The 23,258-nt window shown below is 35.4% G+C and overlaps 1 protein-coding gene across 1 annotated transcript; it reads left to right on the top strand.

Moving 5' to 3' along the window:
* Positions 1–616: 616 nt before the first annotated feature.
* Positions 617–21,770, top strand: LOC126820482 (putative N-acetylated-alpha-linked acidic dipeptidase). Its single transcript, XM_050548474.2, has 19 exons — positions 617–828; positions 6,433–6,830; positions 7,325–7,616; positions 7,889–8,011; positions 8,514–8,694; positions 10,229–10,325; positions 10,924–11,013; positions 11,116–11,201; positions 13,206–13,325; positions 13,597–13,682; positions 14,723–14,786; positions 15,152–15,219; positions 15,732–15,841; positions 16,888–16,978; positions 17,355–17,441; positions 17,855–18,020; positions 19,139–19,220; positions 20,063–20,155; positions 20,821–21,770. The coding sequence occupies exons 2-19, from the start codon at positions 6,532–6,534 to the stop codon at positions 21,020–21,022; spliced, it is 2,337 nt and encodes a 778-aa protein (XP_050404431.1). The 5' UTR covers positions 617–828; positions 6,433–6,531; the 3' UTR covers positions 21,023–21,770.
* Positions 21,771–23,258: the final 1,488 nt, after the last annotated feature.

Genomic DNA, 23,258 nt, shown 5'->3' with positions numbered 1-23,258 from the left:
GTAGGATCTGTGTTTTAATCAGATTGGCGGTCTACATCTTCCAGCTGATCTTTATGATCGTACTACATATAAATCCTGACCAAGATAGTCATGATCATGTATCGTCATATCTGTATAAACATATCGTATAGATACATGGACCTACATACATGTAATTAGATAAAAGTAAATACACGGACACGCCTTAAGGAGGCGCTCAGATGTCTAAACATGCGAGGGTATCACGGTGGCTAAGTGGGTGAGACGCTGGCTCGCTAGCCTGGAGGTCGGGTGTTCGATCTATGCATTGGCCGAGAAAGTTCATCCAGATTTTCCGACGTGGTTCCCCCTTGTCAGTGATGCAGTAGGAGGTGGGGGGACTGACAAGGACAGCTGTCTAGTCGTTGGGTCCCGTGTACACATTGACGTGCACGTAAAAGCTCCCTCGACAGTTGGAATTCGATATAAGAGTAGGCCGTAGCGCCACTGTCCGGGAAAAATTTCCCTCATAGCACACTGTATGGCGTATGTCCGTCTTCATTAGCCCAGTTCGGAGCAGAACAGTAGGACGCTAGACCCCATTTCATTTTGTCTAGTGCTCTTTAAGGACCGCGGGCATCTTGAAAGATTCATCATATAAGCCGTACGGTGTTGCGTGTTTATTAATAGTTTTATATAGATAGTGGTATATTGTTTGCCTTTGTGCTTACATTTCCTACTATCGTTACTTACAAATACTGAATTAGTACAACAAGACTTGCTGTGTTGTTGAGAGTTGTATATTTAACTTATGTAATCCAGGACAAATTTATAGCTGAGAAAATTTGTTGTTATTTTTGAGTACATGAGGTAAGACGCAATAATATATAATTTCACATGTTATTCCAAAAACAATGGCAACATTAGAACTAAAGGGATACCTAGTTCGCATGTTTAAGACCTATGAGGGTCTCGCAGGTTGAATGAGGTTTGGGGCTTATGTATATTTTCATAACAATACTGACTGAGTGAATAAAATTGGGGTTTAACGTCCTACTGTTCTGCGCCAATCCGGGGTAATGGAGATGGACACAGCTGTACAGTGTGTTATAAGGGGATTGTTGCCCTGACAGCACCAAAGTTAAACCATACGCTGGAAAATCCCGGAGAACTTACTCGGCCAACACCGGGATCGAACCCTGGATACACTGGCTAGTGACCCAGCGCCTTACTCACCGAGCCATCATGGTTCCCCACAACAATACACGTGTAACCGCTTTAGTTGGAATGTTTTACTGTATATATATATATATATATATATATATATATAGAGAGAGAGAGAGAGAGAGAGAGAGAGAGATCTGGGGAGAGAATATAATTGGAGAAATATGGTCTGCAAGGATTAAACATTCTGTTCGTTGGTGTGTATTACTGTTATATTATGTCTAATCGTATGCCGAATGGGTGGGGTAGGGTGGTGGGCGTGACGGGGCAGGGTGGCGTGGTAATTCACGCCCACTTCTGTGGATGGCTTGAACAAATCCCCATAACAACAGTTTGTTCAACATACATCTGGGTAATATTCGAAAGCGTTTGACCTACCTAAACCATCCTACAGTGTATTTTCTCGCCTGATGATCATACCCCTAACACTAACCCTGGAACTAAAACTGTTTCACAATCTTGACATGTCTCACAATATATTTGAGCCAGACGGATACGTGGGTGTGAATGGGAGGATAGGGGAGGGATTGTAGAAGGCATGTACCCTCACCCAATAGTAGCGCACGTGAGGATCGGAAGCTTGGTCTACAGTATTGTAAAAAGAGTGTTTTTCTGTCGGGACAGTTGAAGGATACAAGACACTTGGCATAATTTTATTTATTCACGAATACGTTGCCTACAGTAGGAAAGTATGTTTGATGCATCTAGTTATGTTGGGATGGATATGGGTAGGGTGGTGCGGGGCAATCCCAGTGCGCTGAATATGTTGGAATGATTTAGCCTCCATACATCTATATAGACTATAATAATATAGAGCTAAGGCAAGTCTTTAGATAATGTATTCCAGACAAACATATGTACTTATAATAAAATACTCGTCTACATAATACTTACGTCATTTTATATAATCTATTTACTATGTTTTTGTTACCAATAAACCACGAAGTCAACATGACTTGCTTAAAAGCTGTGAATTGTGTGAATATGTGTCAACAAACTTATGTAATGTATTGACTTTGATCATGAATATATACCTGCTGTATAGGTAAATATATATACATATATTATATATATAACATTTAGTAACCATTTTCCTTTGATCGCAGGGGTTCCGTGGCTGGGTTGCCTCGTTTACTAGGATTTAAAGTGGACTTTCAAGAAATATTTAATAAATTCATCCGTATATTACTCAGTTAAAGTCTAGTCGCGTGTTCTTGTGTCTCCATACATGTATAATGAAATACAGTTTTCATGTGAGTATATATAGTTTCTAATCCGACACCTATTTAAATAGGATTTCGATTGCCTGTTGCATTAACTTAGTTAGCTTTATTAGGCTATTCATTACACTAAAGAATACGCCATTTTTTTTAACTTAACCACCTTAATATAGAGGTTTAATGCACCTATTGCACCAACTGGGTCAATGAAGACAGGCATATGCCATGCCGTGTGTGCTGGAGAGAGAGAGAGAGAGAGAGAGAGAGTGAGAGAGAGAGAGTTTAGCTTCCACTCGACAAAAACAAGGTCATTTCGGGACTAATATCTGGTTCGTTAGCAGTGGGAGGAAACCCACGGTGTTGGACAGGCGACCTTACTCCTTGTCACGTACACGGGGAATCGAAACTAAGCCACTTGTCTCAATGATGCAACGCACACGTGTTAACCATTTGCCCCCCCCCCCCCCACCTCCTGCGTGTATACGGGACCCTGTTTTTTTTTATTCCACCCTCACAACAAAACGCTGAACATTCCTTTACAGGTCCCTATCTTGTACCACTGACAAGGGGCAACAAGCTGAAATATCCCGAGAAACGTTCTCAGCGTTTTCACTAGTCTCTAGACTATCCGGTCTTTTACATTATCATAAACAAAGTCTAAGGGAGGTAACTAGTCCTAATATCCAACACTCTTATTTTTTTTATTGTAAAATTTCTCTCTTCATGGGCCATATCTATGTTTTTTTTAAAAATTAATCCCAATTCGTCGTCACAATTCATGTTTGTTCATATTAATGTAAGAATTATGGGATTTATTGCGGGAAGGGGTGAAACTCTTACTTGACTTGGCCAGAAGATACTGGATAGTCAACCAGATTAAAAACCAAACTCCCGGTTACGCATGGGCAATGGACTTTTCGTCAAATATTGACAACGGTCCCAGACCCTCAGCACGTTGAAGACTAGGTGGTTCTGGGTGACAGAGACTACGTTTTCACCCACTGATCTACCATGGCACCCCACAGTAAACACCTTGACCTTTACCTTCAAACAGCGTAATAATTAATTATACTGGCGTGGTTTCGAATCCCCGGTTGTACGTGACAAGGAGTAGGGTCGCCTGTCCAACCTCGGGTGGTTGCTCCGAGCCCCCCAGTTTCCTCCCACTGCTAAAGTACCCTACGCGTAAGCGAATTATTGAAATAAAATTAAACCATATGTTAGTCCCGAAATGACCTAGTTTGTGTCGAGTGGACGTTAAACCCCATCTCTCCCTCTCTGGGAATGTGCCTTTAAAAACACATTTTTGCATTAAATAATTACATAATATAAAACGTATAGTTATTGGATTTGAAAAGAAACCGGGTCTTATTTAAATTCATGTCCATGATTGTTTGAATAACGTGGAGTTGTTGACAAAAGTTATACGATAAATACAACCACTTCTAATAGCTAACAAATATTTGCTGTATTTTTTCCCTATGAATAACAGGTCCAATCTTGTACATACTGTAGGGAATATTAAACTTGACCTTCGAATTATTCAGTTAAGAAATTGATAACACTTCAAACTGTTAATCGTCATTTTTAATCCCTTGCTAACCTCAATTATGTGAATGTTAATCCACCAAAAGGAATATAGGTCTAAAATGGTTCAATTCCTTTCAGTTTTCACAACTATGTGAAATAATAGATTGAGATTTACAACGTTTACATCTCAGCGATGCTCAAATTTGCACACAATCTAATTTGAACATACATGATGTAACAATCGACCAAGAAATCGAAAGTGCTACTACCCAGTTTATTGAAAAGGTTTAACAAATAATTTCCAAAACAGATAGATGCACCGTAAAGGGAAAGGCATTTAATTGTATTTAATATATTTAATAGGGTATAGTTTGGACTTTGCTTTAAATTGATGTTGGACGTTGGACACCCCTTAGATCAAAAATATTCTATGCCATCTTTTGCCACAATCCTAACTGTATTAAGGGAATTGTGTTATATAAACTTTAAGCACATTTCTCATGAAAATAAATACATAAATAAATGACGTCGGATATTCTTTTTAATAAATTGTAGTGTTTTTATTTCTTACCTTAGCTGTGATAGGGCTTGCTAGCATAGGTCAGGGTCTTGCCGGGAAAATTTAGAAAAAGAAAATCTACGTCTTATTTCATGTTTTAGAGAAAAGCTGGCATTTGTATGAATGTTGATAGGTCGTTTATTTTGTAAATAAAAACTTTTAAACAATGAACAGGGGCGGATCTAGGAATTTTGAAAAAGGGGGGGGGGGCTCAAAATGAGGGCACTGACCGCATCTGTAGCCATTCCAAGAGCTATTTGGCTGATATTTTCGTCTAAGTAAACGTTCGGAAATCGTTGAAAAAGAGCCTTAAAATCGAGCAAAAAAGCCAGTTGAACATGCGACTCGAATATTGTCAGGGCGAGCGAGGCAGTATGATGGGAAAAAAAGTCGGATCTATTCCCTAGCCACTTCACTATTTAAGCCTTGTAACATGTACTGTCCACACATGAAACAATGCTACATTAAGTTGCACTCATGCGCGTCGGTGATGGACATGAGTGTATACGCCGCCGATTCCACAAGATGTCTGTCTATTGTCACTCTATAGGATTAGGGCACCGTCAGCTAAACAACAAGAATTCGTTTGAAAGTGGAAGCATTAATCAGACCAGACTGGTGTGTTTGAATCGATGGTTTGAGTCATTTGGGATCCCTGCAACGGGTTGGGAAAGGACATATTTGGGTCTGAGAAAAGGCACTTTCAGCAGTAAAAAAGGGCACTGTCGAAAATTAGGGAGGGGGGGCGCCCCTCGCGCCCCCCTTGAATCCGCCTCTGATGAAGGGTATTTTAGATATTATTTATGTACAAACTAAAACATTTATTTAAACCCTTAGATTGTCACCTTAAGTCTGTTTGTATACAAATCTGAATAGTTATTTTTTTAGTTTTAGTTATTTATGTTTACCTTTTAATATTTTCATCTGAGAGCCGTCTCCTGTATGTGCCACCATCCGGATCCCGTACCTTTGTAGACCGCTCGTTCATGGTTGCTGGTCCTTATTTGTGGAACCGGTTCCCCCTGGAGCTTAGAGTTCCGGACATAATTGATATCTTCAAATCGAGACAGAAGACACACTTTTTCCGTGAAGCCTACCGTGAAAGGCTCATATTTGACTAGTGTCATTGATGAATTTTCCCATGCGCGGTTGAGCAGTTTTCTGGAAATGGCGCATTATAAGTATTTTCATTCATTCATTTATTCATTCATCTCTTCGGGATACGTAACTGTTAGACAATCTTCAATATAGTTACGTGTATATATTAAAGGAGCTTAGTCTCTAACTCAATATCATCCAAAGTCTTCGACATTGAAAGCACGAATTATTTGTCAATTTAAATCAACATTGATGTTGTTATATTACCGGGAAAAGATGGGGTTTTGATATCCAATATTTAAGACAAAATAAACATTTTACCATTGGTACACGAATCGTGTACCATAATGCGTTTCAGGCTCATCCTTGACAAGGGACTCGAAGAACGAGGCTAGACATATTCAACAAGCCATGTCAAACGGTGACGGCATATTCATATCTGGGGAGTATGCGTAATAAATACTATGTAGACTAGAATAACCAGACGCTAGAGGTTGTCATTCGATTGAGACTTCTGATTTGAAATTAGAGTAAAAACGGAAATTTATAGGTCCCAAATATTAGCGATTTAGCTCCTCTAAGCTCGTATCGAGAATACCCATATTAATCTGAGTAGTTATTTTTTTTGTAGTTATTTATGTTTGCTGACAGGTTAATAGTTCTGTTATTTTCTCTTCAGGATCCATATATTATTAACTGGTAGACAATCTTGAATATCAAGTAAACAGGGGCAGTTTATATGTTAGACTCAAATTGAGAAAACCCATAGTAATCTGCCTAGTTATTTTTTTGTAGTTATTTATGTTTGCTGACAGTTTAATAGTTCTGTTATTTTCTTTTCAGGATCAATTTATTATTAACTGGTAGACAATCTTCAATATCAAGTAAGCAGGAACAGTTTATATGTGAAGCGCAGATACAGAATACGCATTATAATTTAAAATGCCGAAGTTTGATATGATGCCGGGTGAGATAAGAGAATATACAACCAGGTCACCAACAAGGAAATTCTGGATTATAGCTATAATAATAGGAATAGCAGCTTTTATAATAGGAATATTAATAGGTAAATACGCCGCTTGTGATACGTCATCTCCACCAGCTGAAGTTCCTGCCACACCAGAAAAAGATGGCGTCTTCCTCCCCGGAGTTTCAGACGCCATCATTAAGGAAGCTGATCTGTCTGTCAGAGATTTGTTATTAAAAAACATCGACAACAAAAACATAGAAAAACATCTAAAGTGAGTTTCTTTTATTCTTAAATATTTTATGCAAGATTACATGTTTCAGAAAACTATTATATTTGAGTTCATTTTCGTAACATTGAAATTTTTTTACATTTTTATATCTAGAAACGTTTTCAAGACAATGCATATTACTCTTTTGATATCAGAGGATTACTATTTTGTTAACATTCTAGGTTTTGACGACTAAAATACACATTCGATTTAGGGAATCGGGTGGCCCTTTCGGACTATGAAATCGAAGCAATATACCAATACAAGGTACTAAATAGGGTAACAAAATAAAAGAAACAAAAAACAATACGTTCAGTTGTATCCCATGTAAATTTAGATTAAATGGCCTTTTCCTATTTCATATCATATCTTCGTATTTCGTTTTGTTTAGTCGTGTAATACTTCGTTTCCTAGTATTCAGTGGTATTGCATTTTGTTTTATTTCATTTTAGTTTCCAACCTGAAATCAAAACACCCCATGTTTATCGTTCTTGCAGGGCTCTGACAGAGAAACCTCATATAGCTGGTTCACCAGAAGATGAAGATACATTAGTTAATTATATAAAAGGTTTCTGGGAGAATGCTGGTTTTGATGATGTACAGACAGCAACTTACGATATATTGTTATCTTATCCAGATAAAGACAACCCTAACATGATAGAATTACTTAATGAAAATAATGAAATTGTTTATCAAACACCTATAGAAGAAGATGTTCTAACTCCAGGCAAAAATAATACAGAGGGTATTCCCCCTTTTAACGCCTACTCCCCTAAAGGCATTGTTACAGTAAGGCTTCTTTTAACACTTACTCTCTGAGTTAACATGTTAATTATATGTATATTCACAGGGTCAGTTAGTTCATGTGAATTATTTGTATATTTACAGTGTCAGTTAATTTATGTTAATCATATGTATATATTCATAGCGTCAGATAGTTTATGTTAATTATTTGTATATTAGAGGGCCAGTTGTCCATGTTAATATTCACTCGGTCATGTTAGGTTAATTATATGTATATTTACAGGGTCAGGTAATGTTAATTATATGTATATTTACAGGGTCAGTTAGTTTATGTTAATTATGGAAGAGTAGAAGATTATATACATCTAGAATCTGTTGGTGTTAATGTATCCGGCTGTGTGGCTATAGCAAGATATGGTAAAATCTTCAGAGGAAGTAAGGTATGCCTACTTTGTTATATAGGTTTTTTCAGAATGAAAAATATTAATTTATGTAACAGTGCCACCAGGTGTTCTACCGATCTCCCAAACAGAGTCATTGCAGGCCACACTAATTCTGGATAGCGAAACTTGTGTGGAGAATGATGTACTACTAGGTAGAGTAGGCGAGGTCATAACACGTCTTTCGCCCAATACGTTACTACTTACAGCTGACTGTAGACATTTTTTGGCCAGGAGCTTATGTAGCTAAATGTACTAGGTAAAAGAGAAACCCAGGCACCAGGACATATAAATAATTGAAGTAAGTCCCCGGTCAAGGATATGTATAGAAGAAGCTTGGTCTGTTATTGGTTTGTATGCTCGATATGGAGTTGGTAGTAAAGACAAGGGTTATTTGTGTATTCATGTTCGGGGTACGTCAGGTACATTCTGTTTGGGATGGGGATGAGCTTCCCTTTCTAGTTGTAGCAATGGCGCATATTTAGTTGAATATTTCTTCTAGGTTGATATAGCCCAAAGGCATGGTGTTATAGGATTAATTCTATATTCGGACCCTAAAGATTACACTATACCAGGTGAAGGAGTTTATCCTGATACATGGTGGTTACCTGGTTCTGGTGCCCAAAGAGGAACCATTTTTACTGGTCAAGGTGATCCATTAACCCCAGGATATCCAGCTATAGGTAAGATTAAATGAATTTTACCGTTTTCTTGTAACACAAGTCTTTGTCCTTTTCATTTTTTACCAGCTCATGCATTTCAGTGTCGGCGTGGGGTTACTTAGGAAACTTATTTGTTATTACTGGGTTAAAGACAAATTATAACTTTGGAGATAATCGAGAGTGGGTTTTTGTTTTATTTGACGTGTGATCCGTTTTATGATTCTTTACTCATTTTAGTGGTATTCCGAAATCAGGAAAGGCTCGTGAACAATTCGTTGATCTTAGCATTTCAATAATAACGTGCGTCTAGAGTTTTTTTTTGTATATGGTTTAAATTTTTATTGAAAACTATTTTTAAAGGGATTAGGACAATTTATAGAAATTATGAACCTTCTCTATTGCTATTTGTAACAATATGTTATCTCACGGCAGTGAATCGGCAATTTTAGCACTATCCTACTACACGACACAAAACAAATATGTAACACTATCGATCCCGTGTCACAGTTCTAAAAATCATTGACTTCACGTTGAACGTCAACGTGAAACCACTATGGATTGAAATGTTGATTTCACATTGTGTTCTATTAATAATAAACGCAGAAAACCCGCGTTCAAATACATGTTTATGGAACAGTAATACTTTAAAGCACATATGTAAATATTGGCCAGTGTAGCTCCCCTGTTCTGTTACACTCCTCCCATCATACAAGACATGTGATGTAAATCTGAATATAGTATATTTCCTATACCTAAGCGTATAACATATGTTATCTTATTAAATTTTATTCTAAATTAACAATAATGTATTCTTTATTAACTACATAGACAATTCATAGGGAAAATGCACTTAACCCAACAACACTTCCAAGGGTTTATCAATAGGCTTCACATCCCGGTCACGGCACCAAATCAGAATATCTAGAAATATTCTTTGTCATTGCAATGAATCGGCACCAAATCAAATACGTAACACTATTGATCCCGCTTCACGACCCCCAAAACCTTAACTTCCTTATGGACTTCAACATAGACTTCAATGTGGACTCCAATATGACTTCAAGCTGTGTTCTATTAATACTACAGCCGCTTTGTTCTAAATATATGTTTATAGAGAAGTGATACATTGCTAATTCAAATGTTTACTCCAGATATAATATTACATAAGCAAGCATAAGTTGTAGTTTGTAGGGGCTCTAAGGGATGTTTTCTCTCAACAACTCGCTCGGACGGCTGATATGGAACCAACTTCAAGATCTCCCCCCCCCCCCTTCTAGGGATGATGTCTGACAGGGGTATTAAATACTTGATTGGTAAAAAAGCAAGAACTTCATTTAATGTCCTAATGTGGACACAACGTTTAAAAATATAACCTGGTGACCAATGAGCCTGTTGTGTTTTGATATGGTCTCCGACAAACAGGTTGATTACGACTTACTATCATCATATCCATATTAACCTGTGGGTCGCCCCGTCCTGTTGCATATTATATAATATTAATAAAATTTAGTTTCTGGTTAAATGTTCTAATTCCTGTTTAAATTAATTATTATAGGTACAGCATATCGATATGAAGAAGATAAAGTTGAACCACCTCTTCCTAAAATACCAGCACATCCCATTGGTTATACTGAGGCTGAACAGTTACTCGTGTAAGTTTTGTTCATCATCAGCCGAAGTAACATCTGCAGCAGTATCACAAGCAGCTGTACAAACCGCAGTATATGTGGCTGCACAAAAGAGCATGATCCTAATGCACATCAACCGTTACATTATCAATCCCATCACCTACATAACCGTCAAATATTTACATTATTATCTGGTTTATCTAAATGATTTTATATGGGTCAATCATGAGTCGGTGTCTATATTTGACATATCCATTGCCGGATTAAAACCTTTAAAGGTTCTAACCACCGAAAAGATCATGGTAGCCAGTATCCACGTAATTCAAGATGAAATCGCATGAAAACGTTGAGAGAATACTCTTCGAAACGTCGCCTAAATAAATCAGTAATTGTTCTTACATAAGTATGTGTTACAGTTTATGAAATTTAAAATAAACAATAAATGTCGTTGTCATTTATTGTGAGGCAACTGACCCATTTTCACCCTGTTTTTATTAATGGTAAACCATTAAGTTTACAAACTGTTCGCTGATATTCTATTCTTTAAATCTTACTTTACAGGACTTTTCTTATTGTTTATGTTTGAAAACATGATACATGATTTTTTTTCTTATATTTTCAGTAATTTAACTGGCACTAACGTGACAGAGGAATGGCAGGGTGGAATAAATATTACTTATAAATACGGCCCAGGGTTTATTAACAACAACTGGTTAGTATATGTTGATTACAGAACTTTAATTACTAATATCACGTCGATCATGTAAAGACAATGAATGTATAGATGTAATCACGATTTGTTATTGTGTTTCAGGAAAGTAAGAATGAACATATCTACTCAAAATGCACGACGTAACACAACAAATGTTATTGGATTTATAAAAGGGGCGGTTGAACCAGGTAAATGTTATATTTGAACATTATTTATCATATATAGACATGTTATATGTTGTATTTGTTATATATAGATAGATATGTTGAACTTGGTATTTGTTATTATAGATAGATATACTATATTATATTTGGTTTTTGTTATTATATTTTATTTTATGTTATATTTGGTATTTGTTATTATAGATAGATATATTATATTTGTTTTTTTATACGCCCACATTTTCATGTGGACGTATATTGTCGTCGCCCCTGTCCGTCCGTCTGTACGTCCACAATTTGTTTGTGGACACTCTACAGGTCACAATTCTTATCCGATTTTGACGAAACTTGAAATACAGTTTTATCTCCAAAATATCTCGGCTGCTTTCGATATTGGCATGTATCGGATCGAAACTTCATGGATTATGGCCCCTGATTGCACGAAAAATCACGTCTTTAGCTTATAGACCCTATAGAGGTCACAAGTTTAACCCTATTTTGATGAAACTTGAAATGTAAGTTTATAACCCAGGATCTCGGTTCCTTTCGATATTCGCGCATATTATGGCCCCTGATTGTACGAAAAATCGCGTTTTTAGCTTGTGGACCCTATAGAGGTAATAATTTTTATCCGATTTAAAACAAAAAGTTTTGGTATATCACCGTTACACCCTAATGATGGTTGAGTTTGAATTTCGTGAAAATCGGACCAAAACTGCCGGACAAAATGGCCGCCCTCGAACACAATTCGCGTAAAAATATGGTATATCAATGTTTTGGAACCTCTAGAGGTCACAATTTTCTTCTGATTTTGATGAAACTTAATCGGATCGTAACTTCCTGAATTATGGCCCCTGATTGAACAAAAAATCACGTTTTTAGCTTGTGGTCCTTGTAGAGGTCACAATTTTTATCTGATTTAAAACAAATGTGTGAATATATCACCATTACACACTAAGATCTTGGATCCATTTGATAATCGCGGATACCTGAACTTAATTTCCTGGATTATGGCCCCTGATTGTTCAAAAAATGTAATTTTTAGCTTGTGGATTCTCTAGAGGTCACAATTTTAAATATTTCACCAAAATGCCCAACAAAATGACCGCTCTTTGTACGCAAATTGTGTAAAAGTATGCAATACGAAGGTTGCGGACCCTCATGCGGACATGATGAAACTTAAAACATATCTTTATATCCCAAAGACCTCAGCCCCTTTTGATATTTACGCATTTCCGACTATAACTTTCTGGATTATTGCCCCTGATTGTACAAAAATTCTCGTTTGTTTTTAGCATGTTCTCTATCGATCTCGTGTAAAATGTGGGCGTATCCTGCCTGGAAGCCGCTGGTTTGTTATTATAGATATATTATGTTATATTTGGTATTTGTTATTATAGATATATATCTGTTATTTTATTTTTTTTGTTATTATAGATATATATGTTATATTTGTTATTTGTTATTATAGATTTATAGGGGGGGGGGGGAGATATAAATGTTATATTTATATTTGTTATTATAGATAGATCTTATATTTAGTACTTGTTATTATAAATTTATGTTATATTTGGTGTGTGTTATTATAGAGAGATATATTATATTTGTTTTTTTGTTATTATAGATATATTATGTAATATTTGGTATTTGTTATTATAGATATATATGTTATATTTGGTATTTGTTATTATAGATTTATATGTTATATTTGGAAATGTTATCGATATAGATGTTATATTTATATTTGTTATTATAGATATAGGTTATATTTAGTATTTGTTATTATAGATGTATGTTATATTTGGTGTGTGTTATTATAGATGGATATGTTATTGGTGTGTGTTAGTATAGATATGTTATATTTAGTCTGGTGTTTGTTAATATTCCCTCTTCATTAGCCCAGTCGGAACAGACCACGTTAAACCCCATTTCATTCCATTTCCTTTGTTTGTTATTATAGTTAAATATGTTATGTCTGGTGTTTGTTATTACAGATAGATATGTTATGTTTGGTGTTTGTTATTATTATAGATAGATATGTTATATTTGGTAATCATCGTGATGCCTGGGTGTACGGGGCTATAGATCCATCCAGTGGTACAGCTGTTTTGATGGAAACTGCTAGAGTCATGGGTTCTTTGGTTAAATCAGGTACGACACTTTTTGATTCCTTTTTTAATAAATTAATTATTGAAAGAAAGATAAACATGAGCGAAACAGTAGTCCCAAAATGACCGAATTGTAAACGTTTAACTGGCCTTCTTTGCTGGTCTCTTTCAAAGTTATGTAACAGTTGTGTGTCATTTGAAAGGCCATTTCAAGACTTTGCCATTTACACACATGGACATTATGTCATTTATATAAAATAGAAGTGATGTCTCACGCATTAAGGTATAAAGGGAACACTCATTATTTTTGATAGGTAAATGGCGACCACGTCGAACTATTTTGTTCTGTAGCTGGGGCTCGGAAGAATATGGCTTGATAGGATCTAATGAATGGGTAGAGGTAAGCTTATGATTTTGTTTTTTTAGAAATGTGGTAATGTTTAAATGCTACAATATTATTTCATATAAAGTGGCATAATAACCATTGTAATGTTGGATTGGGGGTGTGTTTTATGTACGAATGAATACCCGTGTTTCCATTTATGTAGTATGATTATCTGTTAGCGAATGGGATCTTTGTAACCGTCATCAGTCATTTGGCGTATTGAAGATCTATTACGTAGACATGGGGCCGCGTTTCTATTATACACTATACAGTTTCCATATTAGGACATACAGATGAAATTCCTTGCTTAGTAACAAATCAAGTCATTATTACGTCTGATGTATTCACGTTTGAGGGTTTAAAATGGCAAGCGAGCGTGATTTTAGCCAGACATCATTAGGACAGGATGGTGAGATCTTGGCTTTGATTTGCTTTTCAACCGGCCGTTCGAGCGGGTTGAGGGAGATGCATTATTTAGAGTTTCTATAGACTCTACATGTAACTTGTGATTATATATGTAATATCATAGATGTTATAACTTGTTTATTTGTTATGTACTTTGGTATTAAAAGAACACAACGTGAAGTCAGATTATACATCTGTTACTTAACATGTCCACAATCTTGTTGTTTTTATGATTACAATGTCATATTGTTAAGTGTCCGTGAACATGTGATATGAAAGGGCACACTATAAATACGCTGTAATAATAATAATATTGAGGGCACACTATAAAAACGCTGTAATAATAGTAATATTGAGGTCCTTAATGAAGCCCATATTGCAGTCCGTAGTAAGGTCTTTATTGAAGTCAAGGATTTTAAGAGCCGTGTTACATGTTCTTTTTTGTAATTCCTGAACAGGATATTACCACGGTTCTTTTTGGAGTCTGTGCCTAGTGTAATAGTGCTACTTTATATTTTAATGTCTAATTAATAATTTATATAACATATGAGGCCAAACCAAAGATTTGCAATAGGAAGATTTAGTTCTTGTATAATGGTTCTTTAAAGAAAGTAGGTTTAGACTAATACATGTATATAATTATTTTACAGGAATATATGAAAAATATTAAAGAAAGGACTTTGGCTTATCTAAATATAGATATATCAGTGGACGGTAAAATTATTCAGTATAATATATGTTTATTATTTCTATGTCATTGGCTGGTGTGAAACAACAGCAAACAGTCTATGAAACCAGGTCGCATTCATTTGTACAACAGGCAAGTGTGCAAAGTACTGTGCCGTATTTTCTGTTTATTGCACTATAATTTTTTGACTAGAACAAAGCCCCACCCCACCGATTTTTTTGATTGGATGCTCCAAGCAATGATTATGGTACATGCATATTTTTCTTCCCGTCTTTACCAAGTTTCGTACTTCTTCACTTCAATATGCCCAGTTTGTTTTCATGATTTCTTGAAATTATTAAATAAGATATAACAAATGATATGTTGGTGAATTATGTGATTTATATTTCAGGAACAAACACACTTCGTTCTAAAACTACGCCATTGTTATACAACGTGATGTACGAAACTGTAAAGCTGGTATGATTGATAATTGTTTAAAATCCTTAATCAAGATTAGGTGTGTGTGTGGTGGGGGCGGGGGGGATGGGGGGTAGCGTGGTACATATGGTATATATGGTATATATGGTATATATCTATGCATGGTCGAAACGTCATCTATTCCCAGTCGTTTCTGATTTGTTATGTTCCGAAATTTTAGGTTTTGGGGGTCGGGGGTCGGGGGTCGGGGCGGGGTCGAGGGGGTGGTAGGTGTATGGAGGTGTGACTTCTCACCATAAGCGATATTACACTGATAGCACGTAATTGCTGCTGTCACTTTAGGTGCCCAGCTTGCAGCGTCATCCTTTAGTCCATCTTTTGTTTGTGATATGATCATAGGTAGGGCGTGTTGTCTATAAAATTCGGATTTAGGTTTCTGGGATTTTGCAAAGTCACTGAAGTAAAACGATAAAGCAATGTAAAAAAATTGTACGAATTTTTAAAAGTTCTATCGTTATGCGAACATCTCCAAATGGTAATTTATCCTCCAGGTTGAAAATCCTAACGCTACAGAGATAGCAGCAGGAAGAAAAACAGTTTACGACACGTGGTTATTAAACAGACCCTGGAACATAAATGGTGACATTTACGGAAAACCAGAGTAAGATTTTAAACATAAAAATTTCGGTTTTTGGACCCACCTTATTAATTGTACATATTGGAAAATGCAAGCACGCAGGACTAGGAAACGCAGAGACAATGCACAAATTTCAAACACTAGTTATGAATGATGTAGTAAACCCAGAAATGTTTATTACGTCATGTTATTACACATCAGATTAACACAGCAGATATCCAAACTTACAATAAAGTGTCAAAAACAGATATAAGTAAACGAAACGAAATAGTAATTTATACTTAAAGATACATGAGTTAAGAGCTAAATCTGCCTAAATTATTAATTAGACCTTTATTTACATGGCAGGCTCAGAATCAACTCTGTAAACCCTCGCATGGCTTGGATACGGCTTGTCCTCCATTTAATAATTAAATCAATAAATAACTGACCACGCTCACATTTACCGTTAATCACTGACGTCAATTCCGGAGACTGCCGATGAAAGGACTGGCAATCGAGGGTACCGTAGACATTGAGAATGTTACTAAATAATCGAGAATATGTGGGTGGAGTTATCATCTGTCAATCAAACGATTGGGAGTTCTCGGGGACAATGTGGAGACAGTTAATGCCTATTTCTAGTCCAAACTTCCAACAGTAATAACTTCGTTCAGAATAAAGTAATTTGACTGGAATTTTCAATATTTTCTCTTTTTTATCCTCTATTTTTGAATTGTTATAGCAACTCTTAACTAATGTATCTTTAATTTAATTGTTTAAACTTAAGAATATCTGAAATACAATTAGTTAATGATATTATATACGAAGTAAGAAGTTAGTCGGAAACAGTGGGTCGTGTTTAAGTGAATGTAGAATACAACTATGCTTTCCCCGTTTGTTTTAAAAACTGATAGATCCATCTCTCTTAAATGGCGTCTTTAATCGAAGGCTTGATCTCGTTTTATAACCTCGTAAACTTTGAAAACATCGTTCCCTCAGGAACATGCTTAAATGGTAGATATACGCATTTTGTAAAACCACTTGTCATTGCTAAATTGATTAACTGATACGACGGTTCTTATTTCTAGAATGCAATCTATGGGTTCAGGAAGTGACTATGCACCAATTTTACAAAAAGCTGGAGTGACATCTGTAGATTTTAGGTATACCTACGATAAGGTAAGCTACACTTTAACCAATCTTGCAAAGAACTGGGATGAAGTCTATAGATTTTAGATATACCAATCTTACACAAAAGGCTGGGTGACACCTGTATATTTTAGATCCATTTATGAAACGGTGTAAGCGATTTTTTTTTTAACCAATCTTACACAAAAGGCTAGGATGACATCTGTAGATTCCATTATTTAGACGGTATGTCGCAACATACTGGATTTTAAAAAGTAGATGTTATTGATGTCATGTCCATCATATACCCGGAACGAAGGAATGTTTAGAGTGGATCAATTAGCATAGATTATTGGTAAATGTTTTTGAAAATAACTTTTTCCAATTTTGAAATATTTAACGTTTGTTTTTGTTTTGTTTGCCATAGAGCTTGCCTGTTGTGGGATATCCACTTTACCATTCACAATATGAAACATTTTATGCTATGAAGAATCTCATTGATGTTGACTTTAAGGTATGCTCTTTATGATTAATTTGTATTTGAAAAAAAAAACCCATTAAAAACCCAAGACAAGTACGAGCGTACTATGGACTAAGGACGAATCATGACATCACCTAAATCGAAGTCCGCAAATCGATGCGCATTTGTCCAAGCAACAGGCATGCCAAGTTCCATGCCGACCGTTCTTGAATTGACTGAGCCTTAGGTTTTTTTCGAAGATTTTCTCCCTCATAATACAGAATAACTAAAACAAGAAGATGAGTTGACCCCAAAAAGTTCCTGGTCCAAGAAAGGTTTCACTATAATTGTTAGCTGGTACAAAAATTCGCAAGTATCGTGATAATATCAAATGCAGTTATATTCCATATACAAGGCGTTTTAAACCGTAACTGATTTATTCCTATGTTTTTAATTACAAAATTTAGTATCATCAAGCTGTTGCTCGTATTGGTGCTGAATTAGCCAGAAATTTAGCTGACTCCCTTATCATTCCACTAAGTGCCTCAGATTATGCCTGGGATCTAGAAAACCTCAGAGTCTCACTAGATGCAGAATACGGTTCTTATTTAAGGGGTAACATCAGTAATTATGGTAAGTAGATAACAAGTACATAATTGTATCCGGTGAAATGGGCAGTTTAAAACTAGATCCTCTTAAAACCTGGGCCCTCTCAAGGCCGTCCCAAGGAATGCGTAAATAGAATTATGGGTTACTAATTACACTGAGGTGGATTACTTTAGTCTTATTAAAGATACATGATGGGAGATAAGATAAAGAGATGGCAGTTCTCGCTATAATAGTTAAAAACTAGATAGTGTAACGGTAATTTGCTGAAAATTTCAGTCAAATTGATCCACTATGAGCCGAGAAATAAGTGGGTGAAATTTTTCCATAGTCTCGGTCATCATTACTAAAATCATTTTATAAACAGCATAGTCTCGATTATCCACTTTTTCTGATTTAATTATCAACGGCCGTTAGCGGCATATAGGAATCTAATCCAGCCAACATCGAAGGCTAGCCTTGACATCGAGAGTTTATTATGGTCTGGATAAGTTAATTAATGTCTAATTGATAATTTAGATAACATTTCAGGCCTAAAGAAAGACTTGTAATAAGCAGATTTTGCTCTTGCATAATGCATGTTTAAGACTAATATTTATGTAATGTGAAAGGCAGGCGGTCATTGAATTTAGCCTTGCCCTGTAAATCTCACTTGGGAGCCACGGTGGCCCAGTGAGTAGGACGTTAGCTCACTAACCATGATGTCCCTTGTTCGATCCCTGCGTTGGCCGAGAAAGTTCATCGGTGTAGGTGCAGGGCGGAGGGCATGGACATGCTCAACCTATAGTCGTTCAGATGGAACGAAAAACCGCCCCCCCCCCATATACAGATTGGCATATACGTAAAAGGTCCATTGACAGAGTAGGTCGTAGTGCTGCTGTCAGGAAGAAATATCCCTCATAGCACACTGTATGGCGTATGTCCGTCTTCATTAGCACAATCGGAGCAGAACAGTAGGACGTTAAACATCCATTTCATTTCATGTAAGTGTTAGTTATCAATTGTTTGTTATTAGGAGCAACGAGCTTAGTGGAGAATTGGTCATTAGTTTAGATAAAAAAAAAAAAAATATCTTTTTAAAGCAGTCTCAATATACACTTGTGCTGTTTACAATATTCATTTATTATTATTTTTTTACATAAAAGACGATTTAAAAATGGTTATTAAAAAATTTGGTGAAGAGGCAGCCGATTTTGAAGAAAGATTAAAGAATGTCAATAAAAATGAGTAAGCATTGTATCTTTATATGGTGATTTTGTGAATATGAACTTTGTAAAACATTTAAATTTTGTATTTATATATTTTTTGAATATGCTCTTTGTAAAACAGATCTTTCACAACACGAAATATGAGTAATCCCCCTTTCATTTTATTTCAAGAAAAGACTCTACGAATACAAGTACGATCGACACGAAACTTGGCATGCTTAGTCTTTGACGTCATGGTCAATTTTCCCTTCGTTACTACGACCGTAATTGTTACTTAACCAACGATGCATGCTGTCGCCGGCGACACGCATCCATATCCGCTGTCGTCGCGGTAAACGACATACGGGCGATTTCTTCTAGCTATATGGGAGCAATTAAAAATCGATTACTAATTGTTTGAGAAAATTGCCGCTTAGTATCAGAAAATTGCCCATGTGTGCTATAGGTCTCTTGAACGGTTTTAATATATGAGACCATATATTTAATTGCTAATGCACTTTCGTACACCTAATACTTCCCGTGATCGTAGAGACTTGAAATTTGCTGAGGATGTTCAGGGTCACTAATTATGAACTCATATCAAATTTCAGACGAATCGATTAATAACTTTTGATTTTACACAATTATTTTTAACAGTTTAAATGCGTGCCTTGATGGTCTCTATACCATTTTTAATGCATGAGACCATGTCCTATGTCCCGATGGTCTGTTTAACACTATTGGTGCATGAGACCATACAGTTTAGATTACTAATTACAGTGCAACAGAAAGTTAATTTAAGGATTCAAGTTTATGAGTATTTTTCTCTCTCATGATTCTGCTTTAGTTTTTATAACGTTTGTTTATTTTCTATATCAACAGTCCATTATTAACAAGAGTGGTGAATGATCAGTTAATGTTGTTAGAGAAATCGTTCTTAGATCCAGCTGGTTTACCATCAAGACCTTTGAAAAAGTAAGTTGTCTGTATAAACGGTATTGAATTAGGTAGCATAAAGTTCGTAGATCCTTTCATTATGTTGTCTATAATTTCTCGAGAATTCAATATTGATTATGTCCACTTAACATTTTATTCTAATAATTCTCTTGAACAAAGGGGTCATTAGGTGTTTTTTTTTTATCAAACAACGAGGATAATATGGCTGATCATCGTATCGCCTGACACACCTACAAATAAATCGGTCCGTTAAAAATCACTGATATATACTGGAGCGTATACTGATGGGACTTAAATATAGGGAGCAAAAGTATAATGTTAAAGTGACAATAACAGCCCCAGAAAATAAAAAATAGCCTGATTCTAAGTACTAGATGTGTTAGTGTCCTACCTGTTGTGTAAATTATGCATTAAATCCTATTTTACTTGTTCAAAGGGTTCAAAAATATTTTTAAATCCAAGTCACATTTGAAAAGCTTTACGTCAGGCTTTTCAAATCATTTAGTTGAATTTTTCCAATTTTTTAAATTAGGTGTTTTAAGATGAAATTTGTATCATCAATTAATTGGAATATTGTAAAATAATACAATTTGTTGACCAGAATAAAGATTGGGACATATTATTCAGTTGCAACAAGAGTGGTATTGTAACTTTAAAAAGAAAAATATACTTTTTTTTTTCAGACATATGATTATGGCTGAAAACAAGAATGATCATTACGCTGCCAGTAGTTTTCCTGGGCTTGTAGATTTACTGTTTGAGATTGATAAATTAGCTGACCCTTCTGCAAGATGGGACGAGATCAGACAACATTTCTCTGTTATTTTATTTACTATCCAATCAGCTGCTTCTACTCTTCGTGACGTCACCATGTTCCATTCATAACACAAAATGTTTTATCCGCTACAAGTTTGAGAATTAGCCTTGGAATCTTTAAACCACGAGTCTGTTTCACCAACTTCCAAATATGGAAAAGTGTCAAACGAAAATTACACGAATTGGGTTTCTTTCTAGACAAGCAATAATTGCGGAAAGTAACACTGATTCAGATTAAAAAAAATATACCATTTTATAAATTGAATATACTTTTAATTAAAATCTTAATGACGCCAGAGTAATGGACATGGTCAGTTGCAAACCTGCTTTTTAGAATCTTCTGAAGTTTAATTCCCCTATAATAATGTAAACTTATTAGAATATAGATATTGCTTTATGCCTGTATATAAATAATAAAACATAATATTAAGTTTATTATTGTTATTAATTAAGTTTTATTACCTGCCAATCAAATAGTTTGTATTGCTACGCGATTTTTAGTTTAAATTGAATTGCTAAAATTATGACTCGTTGGCATACATAGAACTGTCACTGTGAGAACTCAGTTGAGATGGAAACTTTAGATTAAAATGTAGTGTAAAAATCAAGGTTTTTAGATTTTTTTATTCCTAGAGAGTTTTGAAATTTATTATAAAGGTTTTTTTTTTGTTTAGTTCATGTAGTATAATTATTATATATTAATGTTGATGATTATGATTATGTTTTTGATTATATATAGATGAACTATAAATAAATGTATGGTGATGTAAAACTTGTATTTTAAATCTGATAATAAATTATGTATTTTTGTAGATAATCCATTTTGCTTTTCAAACTATGTTGTTATAGCACTGATGTCTTGGGCACCAAATGTTTTTAGGTCTGAAATGTTAGCTAAATTATTAATTCGACTTTAATTAACTTATCCAGACCATAAACAACTCTCAATGCCATCGTTAACCAGAGATATTTAGTATATTTGAATACATTTTGTGAAGGATAATTTAACGTTAAAATTCAAAATGGTGACTTTGTTTATTATGATACCAACTTCAACAGTAATGATGATCGAGGCTAACTATGATACCAACTTTAACAGTAATGATGATCGAGGCTAACTATGATACCAACTTTAACAGTAATGATGATCGACGCTAGCCTAAAATTGAACTTCTAATATCTTGGTTCCGAGTTAAGCAATTTGACTTAAATTTTCAGCATATTGTGTTTTCTATTAACCCCAACTGATCTAGAAAAAGGCGTCAAGAATTATAGTTGTAACAAATCAACGGATCACAAAACTTCAGTTACTGGCTTCTGTTTAACCAAAGAATAGTTATATTTTTTTTTAAAATTATCTATATTAAAGGAACTGACAGTTCTGGCTATAATATATAGTTAAATCATAGATAATGAAACGATGCATGGGGTTGGCATAGGAGTAAAATTGCAAGAATCTAGTTTTCACAAAACGATCTTGGTTCTCCAATATGATAGGGGAAAACTAATTGGACGGCAAGGTTTAGTTATGAGCGTTTTCATTTATTTCCTACTACTAGCAAGGTTTTTGTGCCGTTTTAGGAAAAGAGTATTTCGCTGTCGCTAATAGATAGCGTCTCTGTTTTTAGTGGATTAAGCTGAGTTTTAGAGCCAATTGGAATTAATACAATCTTAGAAAATTAGGCTTAGCCCAGTCCATTATTTTATGGATTTTATCCACCTCGTCCGAAATGAAGACACACAATCTATTACAGTTTAAAGCCTGCAAGCAACTTGAAAGATTCATCACGTAGGTTGTACATTGTCGCATGTGTTTTGATAACCTTTTATAGCTAGTGAAAGATTACTGCATATCTTGCTTGCCTCTGTGCATACAAATCTAAATATTGTTACCTGATTCAAAATACAGCATATCTTGCTTGCTTCTGTGCATGCAAATCTAAATATTGTTACCGGATTCATAATAAAAGAGGGGGATATATTTAATCTTTTTAACCGAGAGAATATTGTGTTGCTGAGAAAATTTGCTGTTGCTTTTGAGTAAATGAGGTAAGACAAACTATAAACACAAGAGAGAGAGAGAGAGAGAGAGAAGAGAGGGAGAGAGATGGTTCAACTTTATGTCACTAATTCGCTTGCGCGTATCGGTCTTTAGAAGTGGGAGGAAACTGAAGGGCCCGGAGAAAGCCTACTCCTTATCACGTACAAGCGGGGAATCGAAACCACGTCATTTGACTCAGTGACAGACCTTATGATTTAACACACGCGCGTTCAACCACTAGACCACCAAACCCCTCGACACTGG

This window comes from Patella vulgata, chromosome 5, assembly GCF_932274485.2.
Source record: "Patella vulgata chromosome 5, xgPatVulg1.2, whole genome shotgun sequence".
Taxonomy (NCBI): domain Eukaryota; kingdom Metazoa; phylum Mollusca; class Gastropoda; family Patellidae; genus Patella; species Patella vulgata.
This window is presented reverse-complemented; position numbering and strand designations above follow the sequence as displayed.